Source organism: Falco punctatus (genome assembly GCF_963210335.1).
Source record: "Falco punctatus genome assembly, chromosome: 7".
NCBI classification, from domain to species: domain Eukaryota; kingdom Metazoa; phylum Chordata; class Aves; order Falconiformes; family Falconidae; genus Falco; species Falco punctatus.
Genome location: NC_137587.1, coordinates 69491686 through 69504321, shown reverse-complemented (window position 1 = coordinate 69504321; position 12636 = coordinate 69491686). Strand labels below are relative to the sequence as shown.

Below are 12636 nucleotides of genomic sequence, written 5' to 3'. Positions count from 1 at the left end.
CTGCTGCAGCTAAGAGAATAATCATACCCCTGGTGTCGCCCATAACGAAACCATCTCCACTTAATTGCATTTTCAGTGAAAATTCCCTTGAAATTCCCTCAAGGGGAAGGGAAAATATGAAACCCTACCATTTCCTTCAGTAACTGTTTAATTTAACACACTCGTGAGCCATAGCCATTAAACCCCAACATATTTAGTGGCTATCCCACAGCAAAACCTGGGAGCATGATGGTAGCATGGGACGGGTGGTGCCAGTGAGAAGGAAAACAGGACTGAACACAAGCTCTTGAAACATAAACATTTACACCACGCTGGAGAGGAATCAAACACAAATGCTGAAGTCATGGCTTGTGCTTTACATACAAATTACACAAAGGAATTTCCCCTGTTACGGGACCGAACGTTGCTCCCCACAGCAGAGGTGAAGAAGAAACGTGCCCCGGGCTGTGCGGCCGCATTGTACCCGCGGCACGGCCGATGCTCGGCTCCAGCCTTTCTCTGTTCCATGCAAGGAGGATTGCCTTCATGGTATCCCAGTTTTTGGGTGTCCTCCATAGCCTGAAGAGTAATACGGAAAGGAATTCCTACCTAAATGCTCCTGACCCTCCTCCTGGGATCAACCTAACAGCAAATCCTCCCTAGGACAGGGAGGGATTAACACACGACACTCCCGGACCGGGCAGTAAGGGCTGTGCCGGCCAAGTGCCACTCCTCGTACAATATTGGATATCCTAGTTAAGAGATTCAGCTAACCTTAACAGAGGTGAATCTATATAAGCAGGAGAAAAGGTTTTTAGCTTGTAAGAACACAGAAAAACACCTTAACCGACCACTAAACTGCTACACCGTAACTGCATACAGAAATCCAGGGGTATAAGTACTTTGCTGCTCATGAGGAAGGATGCAGCGAAGGGGACGCGCTGCTCACCACCTGGGCCAGAGCAGCTTTCCCTCTCCTTCACAAATACATGCAAAGGGATGCACAATGCATCATTTCACTCGTGCTTTGGTGTCCCTGACCGTCCCCTCTGGGCAATGGCTTTGGCAGAGAAAGCCAGCAGTGGGGAGACGAGGGTACGGAGCCTTTGCACACACTGTGAGCCCTGGCCTTGTGAGGGTAACTGAAGCCAATCCTTTATTCCTCTCCCCCGTCTCCATTTCTTAAATTACGGCTATTTAGCTTCAGTGTGTAAACATTTTAATGAAAATTACAGAAATGGGTTGCCAGCTTCAAGTCCCTTAAGGAAAAAAAAACACCCTAACCCAAACAGTTGGCTGTACTGGTGGAATGCTAGATGCTCACTTCATATATATAAAAATAATAATAAAAGTCAAGAGTTTTGTGCTGGCCTGCCAACACCATCAAGAGGCTGGAAATGTCAAGTGATAGCACCATAAGCATTTCTGAAAGATCTTCCCCGAATTATTGCTGCTTTCAGTTTCCCTTCCCCAAAATGTTTCCCCACCGGTCGCCCAGTGGCAGCGTGACCCTGACAGAGGGTCCCAGCTGCCCCAGCATCTCCCATGGGACCAGCGGGACCTGCACACCCAGCCCATGCCAGACCTTATTTTTCAGACCGATGGTTTGAGCACCGTTATAGTGTAGCACAAATAAAAGAAATCAAGCCTTCCCCGTGTTTTGAAAGAGCACTGCGCCGCTCACAGGCGGCACCGTCCGGCGCTGCCGTGGGACGAGGCAGAGCCACAAGTCCTGGCTGTGACCCAGCTCCCTCCACCACCACCACGCTGCTCCAGAAGCCACCACGGATCCTGGTGCTTCTCACCCTCGGGGACAATCCTGTCACCTTCTGGAGGCCCGCTCATCCCCACGGTCCCGGCCGGGTGCCACGGGGTGCCCGTGCTGGCGGCAGCTGCGGCAGCACTGGAGGTGGACCGTTGGGAGGTGGCACCTTCCCAGGACCCGCAGGGTCTGGCAGAAGCTGAATGTCAAGCGGTCGCGCTCGCAGACGAAGCCTGGAGGGGAGGCAAGAGGACAAGCACAGTGTTATTGCCGGTGCGTGGTTTTCGGGCATCTGATGCAGAAATCGGCAGGCAGTCGGCAGAGACAAACGCAGAGCCCACCTTCACCGGGGCACCGAGCATCCTCACTGTTTCCAATTGCCAGCAGAAATAACACCCGCTGCAGCATCTCTCTGGGGTAGCAAAATCATATGGGGGTGTGGGGCCGAGCCCAGGGCTCGCTCCTGGGGTGGAGGGTCTCTGCTGGAAGCCTGAGAGAGGTGACAAACCTCCCCGCAGTGACATCTCCTCCCAGTCCCCAGCCTTCCCCACACCGCCAGCAGGACGCAGCACAAAGGCGATCATTCATTTTGCTTTGCATTGTGCTTAGATTATTTCGAGAACCGGCACCATCTAGTTTGCTTCCTGCAGGTGTCTTGCAAACTTCAAAACAACATCGGTGCTGCTTTGAGGACGAGCTTTGTTTTGGGAACCGCGGTTGCGGTGCCAGCACCGTGTCCTGCTGCGGCGGCAGCGCCCGGGCCAGCTGCAGCAGTGGCTGGGATGGCCGTGGGTCGCAGCCTGGCCGCCCCAGCTGAGTCACTCACAGGCTGAGCAAACTGTTTGCAGAAAGTACTTCCTCTCTGCAAACAGTCTGGAAATCACAAATCCCTCTCCGGGGCCGGGAGTGCCACATTGGGGCGTTAGGTCCAACGCTCAGGTTCACAGCGCGGGGGGAGATGTGAGTGCTGTCCCAAAGAGACCTTGCCCTTGGGGTGCGATAGGATGGAGCATCCCACCACCCCAAAACACTCTCACACCTGCCACCACATGCAAATCACGGTGTCGTACAAACCATGACGCTGTGCAAACCACGGTGCTGTGCATCCCATGGGATGGCGTGGCATGCAGTGAGGAGGGGACAGCCCTCCCCTGTGCTGTCAGCAGCGGCTCCCAGCTCCGTCACCAGCCAGACCAGGTTCAAACAGGCTGCAGCTTGGCTTAGTTACAGCGTCAGAGACCAATCACCAAATATCCATTGTTCATAAGAATATATAGTTGGTTTGCTTTAATTTTGAGTTTACTCCTTTTCTATTTTATATCAAAACAAGCGCGAGCCTCCAGCGCCTCACCTAATTGCGTAAGACTTCTTTAAATCACATCAGCTCTATCTAATCTTACCTTTCGTACAAGTGATTAAAATAAATGACAGCTCTTCTCTGATAAAGGGCAGAGTCAATGCTCCCCAGGGTGGACGCGCGGGGCTGACACCCTGGTCCCCCTGCCCTGCCTCTCCCCAGACACCCTCTGCCTGGGACCACACCAAGCAGATCCTACCAAGGCCCCCCCTCACCCAGCACACACTACATTACACTATGCACCCCCCCCCACCCCCCCCTCCCCCCCGATGCAGAAGCAGGGCAAGAAAATGTGCTTTTTTCTCTTCCTCAGGACTCTTTTCTGCTGGGGAAACACTGGAACTGAGCTGAGGGAGCTCTTGCTGACCACTGCCCCTTGCCATCTCCCCTCTGCGAACAAAAGGCTTTGCTCAGGGAAAGGCTGCTGCCCGATTCCCACGGGGACGAGCCGACCCGCAGCCGTTAACGCAAAGGCCACAGCAGATGCTGAACAGAGACTTTTCCCCCCATTTGGGATTTCAATCACAGCCCTCCCCCCTCCCCCAGCCCATCAGGCAGGAGGTCACTATACTGATCTAAAATTAATTTTCTATTTCAGTAGAGGTATTTCCTCCCTTCCTCTCGAGCAACAACTCTTTCTGCCTGGCAATAGAAGGAACCATTTAGCACAGAAGCTGCTGCCTGCCAGCGCTGTTGGATCCAACAGCTGCCGACAGACCGGGACCCAGCACCGGATCCCAGCCCCGCATTACACTCCCAGGCCGGGGGTTTGGTCCAGCCCCCTGGGTGCTGGCAGATGATGGGGATTTTTCCTGCTGGTTGAGCACAGCGGACAAGAAATCGCTGTCAAGCCCGGGGAGGGTTGGGCTGGGAGCGACACACATCCCCAGACCATGAGAGCAACCACGCTGCACCAGAGCCGGTTGGGAAAAGGGAAGCGGTTGCTCGTGTGATGCTCCACTGGGGTCTCAGGGATGGTATTCCTGGGAGCATCCCTGCAGCTCCCCACAGCATCCCCTCGAACCCACAGCGCCCTTTTGCATTGGGACACTCGAGCACACGAATACATGTTTGCACATGCTGCAGGACAGGGATATCTCGAGCAGGGATGCTAGAACACCTCCGGGGTGTCTGATGACGAGAGAAAAGCTGGTGCCCAGCTCCAGCTCAGCACACCCACCTCAGCCACCTCTCCCTCCTCCACCTTAGGACTCGGTAATCATTGACTCTTCACCGGGGCATGACCGCTGGGTAACCCCCACCTGCCCAGCCTGTGCTTCCCGTGGGATTTAGAAAGCCAGGGTGGTCTGACTTACAGGTTTCGAAAGCAATATTGGGTAGGAGAGATGGAAAACGCACCATCAGCTCCTGGCTAGCATGGACAGGGCTGGCGTGCTCCAGGGCAGGTAATTACTCGCTGTGTTGCACAGAGCAAATGTAACAGCAGTAAAAACTCCACAGCGTTTAGAAGAACTGTTAAAAATACTGCATGGATGGACGGGAATGTCACCAGCATCTCGGAGGGTCAGCGCTGCAGCCGGGGCGATGCTCCTGGGGGGATGCCGTGCTGAGGCAGACCCCCGCTGAGTGCCTTGGTATTTTTAGCGCACTGCCACTGTGCCTTGCTGGGCTCGTTTCTGCTCACGAGCTCTCTGCTTATCGCAACGGTCTTCTTAGAAAGCTATTTATGGATGACAACCAAGTTGCCTCCTGCCTTCCCTTGAAAGAGCTGTGATGGCTGGGCTTCTGGAGCCTCTCACTGGAAGGTCGCTTTCCAGGACCAGAGGTGATGGTGGTTTAGCTCTTTTTTGACCCTTTTCCAATGGGTCAACATCCTGGGTGCTGGTAGGAAAATCCTGTACCTGCACTACCTGTACACAGGCATAAATAAGCCCACCGGTCTCCTGCCAGGAGTTATTTCTCTTTGTACACCACACGATCTGCAAAGGTACGAGCTTACCACCCAATATCAGCCGGGACGGGCTCCACGGAGGGTGGAGAAGAGCCACCACCCGTGGCTGGAGGCATTGCTGCAACTAATCTGCTGACCTTACACGAGACCCCGCAAGGATCCGGGTTTCCAGAGCATTTTAAGAAGATGAAGTCAATGGGAGTTGTTGCGCGCTCATCATTTTCCCGGATCGGCCCAGCCTTCGCTCTGATGTGGCGTCTCAGCGAGGATGTGTGCGGGGTCAGGCTCAGGTCTGAAAATCTTGGCTGAGCTCGTGATTCCTCCCCGGAATTTGGTCTTGGGCAAGGGAAGCTGTAATAAGTACTTAATTTGTCAGCTCTTCAGAGAGGGTCCCTACAGAATTGACCCAATTTTCATTTAATCCTTTTACTGCTATTTTTTTTTTCTAGTAACGATATTTTTTTTTATTATTTAATCCTAACACTTCATTTGACCATACGCTCCAATGTTCAAATCTATGCCAAATTTTAGTCTAAAGAAACAGCTTAAAGCAGGGCTTTTAAAATCCAGGCTAAGTCAGCACATTAGAAACTGAAAACCCCCACTTTTTTTTTTTGTTGTTGTTGTTTTTTTAAGTTGGCATGGAAATTGCTTTAAATTTCATTTAAGCTTCTGCCATACAGACCTAAGCATTTACTTTTATGCTCAGGAAAAATAAACTTCCTGGAACAGGTTTTGTTAAAACAAGGAAAAGCTGAGCTTAGAGCTGAGCTAGCAAAACCAGAGAATTAAGCTGCTGACCTCTGGCCTTTGGGATGCTCTCAGAGTCAGGGACAAATTTAACAAGTATTATCCCAGGCTCCTGCTCCGGGGCCCACGGTGTCCTGCCCTGGGAACGAGCCCTGGCGAAGGCAACACTAGAGCTGCGGTTGCTGGTCAGCACGCGTGCCTTGTACACTCACCTGCCAGGCTTGCCTGCACAGGCACATGCCCACAGCTGGGAAAACTGGGAGAAAAGCACAAAACCCCACCAGTTTTCAGGTGTCAGCCCTGCTGCTCCCGGCACGTCTCGCGCAGCACTGTCACAGAGCATCCATCGAGCATCCCTGAGCATCCAGTCTGCGGATTACAGACCAGGGGGAGGAAAATGCTGGTGCGCTCTAAGAGGTTGAGAGTGATTATTCATTTTTTAAAGTCCCTGGATCCAACAGAGAGAAATTCTCATTTCTGAAGAGCCGTGGCAGAGCCAGGACTCTCCCTATGCTCCACGCTGTCTTCCCATTCCCTCTCATGAGGGTAGGGAAGGGGAGAAAAAGCCACCTCTGCCAAAATGAGTCGCTGACCACGACCTTGCCTTCCTCGCCAAAATCCAAACCCACTTCAAACACACCGTGTCCAAAGCTTCCCCACAGCCAACTCTGCAAGAAGCGATGGGGCTTGAGCAGGCAGCTGTGTCACATCTCCGGAGCCTTTGCTGCTTCTGCAACACGAAGGTCAGGCAGGGTAACGGCACCTGGCAGCAGCGCTGAGCCCTCCGCAGCTTCAAGACCGAGAGCAAACGACTCCAGGCAGCACCCCAAGAACGCGACTGCCATGGCTGAGCGCAGTTTTTCCTCCAGCCACGGGTAAAGCTCCATTCTTCATTTTTGTCCTTGCTTTCTCCGTTTTTAGCACTTCAAGGCCAAGGCCAATGTCTTTCATGCAGAAGAAAGATGTTCAGCAGAGAGAAAAAATACTTTTGATGTATTCTGGAGATTTTTCCAAAAAGTTAAGTAAGGGTTAATCGTGTGTCATGGATTAGGCTTTGCCTCCTCCCTGCCAGGCTGTTACCAGAGACTGGGCAAGAGGCTCCTGGCAGAGCAGCCTGGGCTGCAGCCGCCAGGTCCCTTGGGTGCCAGCACAGGGTGCCCCGTGCCTTCACAGCTGTGCCCAAGGCAGAAGAAAAGCAGATTCTTGCACTCTCCTAACTTCTTGCACTGGCTGCTTGAGGTCTGTTGGGATTTATGCTTTCTAAAGCTTGAATCTGCTCAGCAGTTGCCAAGGAGGGAGGAGAAGCATCTCCCACCACCACTGGTCACACCAAGGTCATTACACAAAAAGCGTGCAGCACTGCGATGAGGACACGCTACTGCTCTCATCACGGCGAGGCAATGTGCCTCTCCTGCTCCGCCTGCCTGACAGTTATTACATTTTTGTCTCCTGTTGCCCAGGTTTTCATGGGAGCCGCTGTGCAGAGGCGGCGTGGGCGGGCTGGGGCTGGCATCGGGGCACGCTGGAGGGGACAGGCACAGCACCGTTACTGCCCGGACCTGGCACCTGCATCAAGCCCCTCAGCAGGCAGGACCCACATGGGGCCACCTGAGCAGACTCTGCCAGCCTGTGGCAGCTAAAGCCTGTTTCTCTGTAAGGCTAAAATGTGTAACTTTCATTTCTCCTACATTTCATAAAAAAGGGGAATCCTTTCCTAAGCACCCTTTTTTTCCATTAACACCTGTTGTTAATTAGCAGTAAATAAAGGGCACTTAACGAGTTGCTCAGCAGCACCTCCCTGTTTTGCCACTTGAATACAGACTTACATGCTCAAATGACAGAGAAAATTGGAATCTGCTGCAATTATTTCTAGTATGTATCCCTCGCGGACAAACTCAGCCACATGCAGAAGCATGAATAATTTCATTTCCCTACTCAAAGCAAGCAGGAATAGAACGCTTAATTGCCAATTAATCTTGAGGCAACTAGAAATACAGCCAGACCCTGGATAATGAGCCTGAAGCACCACAAACGGCAGCAGTTGAAGAGGGTGCTGGGTGTCTGGAATTCATCCCATTATGTCCCTGGTGTGAGCTGGGGGGCTTTGCCCCCGGACCCCCCCCCCCAGGCATTGCCCCTCTCACAGCCCAACCAAACACGGTCCCCTGAGCTGGCTGCTCCCAGGACACGAGGCTGAACTCCATCCCTTCCCGCTGGCTGAAAACTTTTGTCTGATTCCCAGGGAAACTGTACCCACGGCTGGTTTAGACATATTTGTTCTTGGGCCAGCTGAACGCTTTACCTTAATTCCTTTGGTATTTACAGCCTGAGCACCCGTGGGGAACAGCTCTGTTTGCTAAGGTGCCTTGGCTGGAGCGAAGAACCATCACCTGCTCGGCACCCGCTTTGGGGTGAATTTGGAGAACTCCCAGACTCACCCAGTAAGAGAAACAGGCACGAGGAAAATTCTTAATTTTGTGACTTTTACCACAATGAGCACCCCACGTTTGGTCTTGACCAGGGCTGGGTTCACCCATTGCTGACGGGGTCTGGCCAAAAGCCATCGTGCAGGCACAGCCACGATGTTTGCAGCAGTGGGGTGACTGCAGCTCGGTTCCCCCCGTTAGCATCCTCCTCCAACATAAAGCAACTGCTGCTTCTGTGTTTTAAAACCATTTGACCTGCTGGATAAACTGGCGCTGGTTTCTCTGAGCTCTCACGTGGGACCTGCCAGGTCCTTTCCAAGATGAACAGAAAACAAAGTGTAGTACTCAAAAACAGAAATAAACATGGTGTGAGGGCTTTTTCCCAGCTTTCTGACTTACAAGAAATGATCCGGTAACAGGAGTGGCTGACGTGGGTGTGAGAGCACTGCTGGGGCTCGAAGCTCAGCACGGCTGGAAATCAGGAAGCAACGGGCTTTCCTGAGCCAGAGGCTGCTCTTATCTCCCCGGCAGCCCTGCCCGAGGTCCAGCAAAGCTCTTCCTGCTCCTATCACCCAGGTTGTGCTGTCAGGAGGACAGCGATGTCCCCCTCGCCCCCCCAGACACCAGCAAGATGCCACAGGGCTTTCCCAGCTGCTGCTAGCATGGGCAAGAGCAATGGCTCTCAGCCCCCGTGCAGGTTTTCCTGAGCTGGAGTTGCATTTGAGTTCCTCATCTCACCACGGAGTGAGACAAACGCCCCCAGCCTTGCTGGGACATCGCACCGAGGTATCTGGGTGCCCGACGGGCTGCAATGCTCCCCGGGAGCCATCTAAGGACATGGCCAAGCCTATCTTCTCCGCTCGCGGCTGGATGCAGCTGTAAAATGACGGGCATATTTAAAAATAACCTCTGTGTAATCTTCAATTAATTTATAACCTGGCAACAGAACACGATTCTGGTTCTAATTAATTCCAACCTCCTTTAAGTGAAGAAAACTGACTGCCGGTGAGATGTTTGGTTATGCGTAATGTGTTCTCTCTCTCTTAAAAATTCATCTGATAATGGATTTAACATTTAAACTCTACTGGGGTTATTCACATTTTTGTGTCCGCGAGAACACAACTGCTCACAAAGGCAAACACATGATTTTGCTGGTCTCGGTGCACCTCCTGTTCAAGGAGATAGAAGCTCCTTGTGCTTCTAACATAAACACATGAATCTCTCCAGCCTGCATTAATCTTATGCAGTAAAGATCCTTTAAAACACAGGAAGGGGCTGGAGTTTACATTCATGGCTTTTCTGGGAGCCTCTGCCTGTGGATTTACACATCTGTGATTTCCTGCCATGTGCAAGTTTTGTTCCTCTTCACGGTTTGGCAGGAAACATTTGTATTTCCAAGAGGCGTTTCCTACCCTGGGTTACAGCCAGAGCATTTATGTCATTTTTAATCCAGATTTTTAACATTCATTTGGGTGCTTCCTAGACATCTAAGTGGTTATTCTGGTACAACCTTGGCTTCGTGGCGTGGCTCCATGGCTCTCATCACCAAGCCCAGCACAGAAATTTTCCCTTTAGACAAAAATAGCCGGAACCACACATCATTTCTTGAGCAAGCCTTACTAATTATTTCCTAAGTATTGAACTGCCCGACAGACTTGCAAACACAGGAGAGTTGCGCAGCCAGCAAAAAGGAGCGGCTTAGTGGCTACAAGCATCCCGACGGCCAGTGGTCTCAGCCTCCAAATCCCAGTTAATCGAAGCCAGTGCTCCTGCACTGCCCAGGATAGGTGTTGGAGGGACCACAGCTGGGTACAGGACAAACAGAGGTCGTTGAAAGGATGAGGATGGGAGTCCCAGGCTGCAAAGGGGGACCTGCATGGAGGTGGGGAGCAGCTGTGGGGCCTCCTGCCCACCCTGCTCCCCCCTCTCAGCCCTCTCTTTGTTCAGGAAGCCTCCTGAGGGTCTAACGTTTCTTTCTGGGCAGTCAAAAAAGCTTTTTTTTTCCCCCCCCCCACACAGACACACTAAAAAGATAAAGCTGATTAATGATTAACACACTAATATCACTGACATCTAATCCCCTCATTATGTTGCTTTTCCTTTTAAGTGCTCTTAACCCCTGCAGCCCACAGATCTTTGGCTTATAGGGAACTGCCTGGTGCCGTGGGATGTATTTCTCCGAGTGAAGGTGAGAGCAGAAGCCAAGTGAGCGCCTGTGGCATGGCCAAGCACCGTGGCTGCAGCTGGAGCAGGTAAATGAAGCTGGTGGGAAGCCTGCCTGGCTCAGGTTAAAATGGGACCGACGCACCGAAGTGTCTGCTCAGACATACCAAAGATGCTGGAGAACTGGTCTTTTATCTGACTTTCTAGTGGTGAGCCCAGGCTTGTTTCAAAAGGTTTGTGTTCTGGGACTTTATAACTGAACAGCTTTCTGGTGGTCAGAGCATTTAACCACTTGATGTTTCCTTCTGGCTTCCTTTTCCCGAATGCCACGTCGCTGCTGCACCAGGTCCCTTTGCCCCATGCCACCCCCGTGCAGTCACTCGGGCCGGCGCCAGCAGTCCCTTTGCGGGGTGATGCTGCTGCCTCTGACAGGCACATCCCAGCTCACATTCCCGACAGTAACAAACCACGCTCAGCCCTTTGAGAGCCAAATGCTCTGGACATTTACAGATGGCTATAACATTCCCACTTCATTATTGATTAGCCAAACTAGCCTTATGCAATTCACGTATAAAACACCCCCTCCATCTTCTCACAGACACATCACTTTTTAGAGGCTGATTGGTTTGTCCTTCCTCCCCCAACACTCTCCTTGCTGTGGCCAGCACCAGCTCCCTGTCTGGCAGCACCGTGTGCCCATCACTATTCCCCATGCCCAGACCCCCGGCTCACCCCGGCACCCAGCCTGTCCCACCCTGGGTGCTGCTCCGCCGGCAGCACGGCCCTTCCTGGGATCCCTTCCCGGGAGCAGGACGGCATCGTACTGCCGGCCAGCTGGGAGAGCACAGGGCAGGACCTGCCTTGGAAAAATTAATTGAGTGTAGCTCGTCTTTCAGGATGGCCAGTCATTGCTGGTGTCCTCCCCGAGACTGCCCAGGGGGGACTGAGAAGTGAAAGGTGGGGAGAAGAAAAATGAATGAGTCTAAAGTTGGCCAGAAAAAACACCTCCAGTCACCAGACCCAGAAACGGGTTGAGTTCTTACACGGCCTCTACTTCATTTCACGGCACGGCTTTGAGAAGTCGAAGCAGACTGTACAGCACACCCACCTGATGCCCACTAGCACGGTGCCATCCAAACCTCCCCGGCACACAGCCCACGAGGCAGCACCACGCTGTGCCTCCTCGCATCACTCTGCGACACACGGCGAGGGGCAAAACTGCGCACACCCCAGCTCCTACCCGGGTGTCACTGGTGCTGTATGGTGGAAAAGTGTCCCCAACCACAGCAGAGGATGGCAGTGGAGGATGCTGCATGGAGCGGATGATGGAGAAGCCACTCGCCCTGCAGGTAATAGTCCTTAACTGGGAGCCTGGGTGGTTTGCACACCAATCTCCACAATTATCACCCTGTCCTCAAAGTGCAGCATTTATCACAAACGGCGCGCACACACTCTTGGGGAGCGTAACCACGCTAAAGACAAAGTGTTCAGCTCCCAGGACAGGCAGGAGGGCCACAGGGCGCTGCTGGCTTACCTGACTCGGTGCTCTTGCAGTCCTGCGGGTTGCACTTCTGGGTGCTCTCAGGCCAGGGCTCGTGGTCGCAGAGGCTGCTGTCCTCCTCGGCCAGCCCCGTCTTGGTGTTGATGCACTTGACCTGGCGCCGCTGGATGCCCCCGCCGCAGGGGGCTGTGCACTAGAGGGAGGGGGGCAGCCCCATCAGCGCCGGGGGGCACCCGTCCCCCAGCCCCACAGAGCCGCCCCCCCGATGCCATGCGGTGCCGGCAGCACCAGAGCCTAGGAGGGTTTTATTGCAACAGCCCCCAGTTTGGTTCTGAGGGTTGGGTTTTCCCTCCCGTTCCTCGCATGTCACGCAAAAGCCCCGTCGAGAGGCACGGCGCGCTCCCACCCGTGCCCACTCACCTCTCCCCAGGAGCCCACCACCCAGGTGGTGCAGGGGTGGGTGTTGCAGGGCCGGGTGGCGTTGGGCCGCACCGTCTCCTCACAACGGCCCAGCTCCGGGCAAGTCACCAGCCGCTCCTGCTCCCCGCCGCCGCACGCCTCCGAGCACTGCCGAGACACAACAAGCCGTCGAGAGGGGAAGCCAGCAGCCGCGCAGAAAGGCAGCCATGCCATGCACCGGCGTCTTCAGGAAAGACGCTGCAAACCCCCTCTGCAAATGCAGCAAACCTGCTTCCCCGGCGGAGCGCTGCTCCGCAGCCACCCCCGCTGTTAGCGGGCCATTTCCTTCTCGGTGCTTGGAACTGGCTGGGAGGGTCCCAGCAGCAG

The 12636-nt window shown here is 53.5% G+C and overlaps 1 protein-coding gene across 1 annotated transcript in view; it reads right to left on the bottom strand.

Annotated features, from left to right (window-relative positions):
• Positions 1–284: 284 nt before the first annotated feature.
• Positions 285–12636, bottom strand: part of ADAMTS7 (ADAM metallopeptidase with thrombospondin type 1 motif 7) — a 51575-nt gene continuing 39223 nt past the window's right edge. Inside the window, exons 22-24 of the mRNA XM_080394993.1 lie at positions 12271–12417; positions 11884–12043; positions 285–1974 (exon numbers count right to left, since the gene is read on the bottom strand). Of these exons, the coding sequence (XP_080251119.1) occupies positions 1802–1974; positions 11884–12043; positions 12271–12417 (480 nt within the window). The 3' untranslated portion in view covers positions 285–1801. The remainder of the gene's footprint in view (positions 1975–11883; positions 12044–12270; positions 12418–12636) is intronic.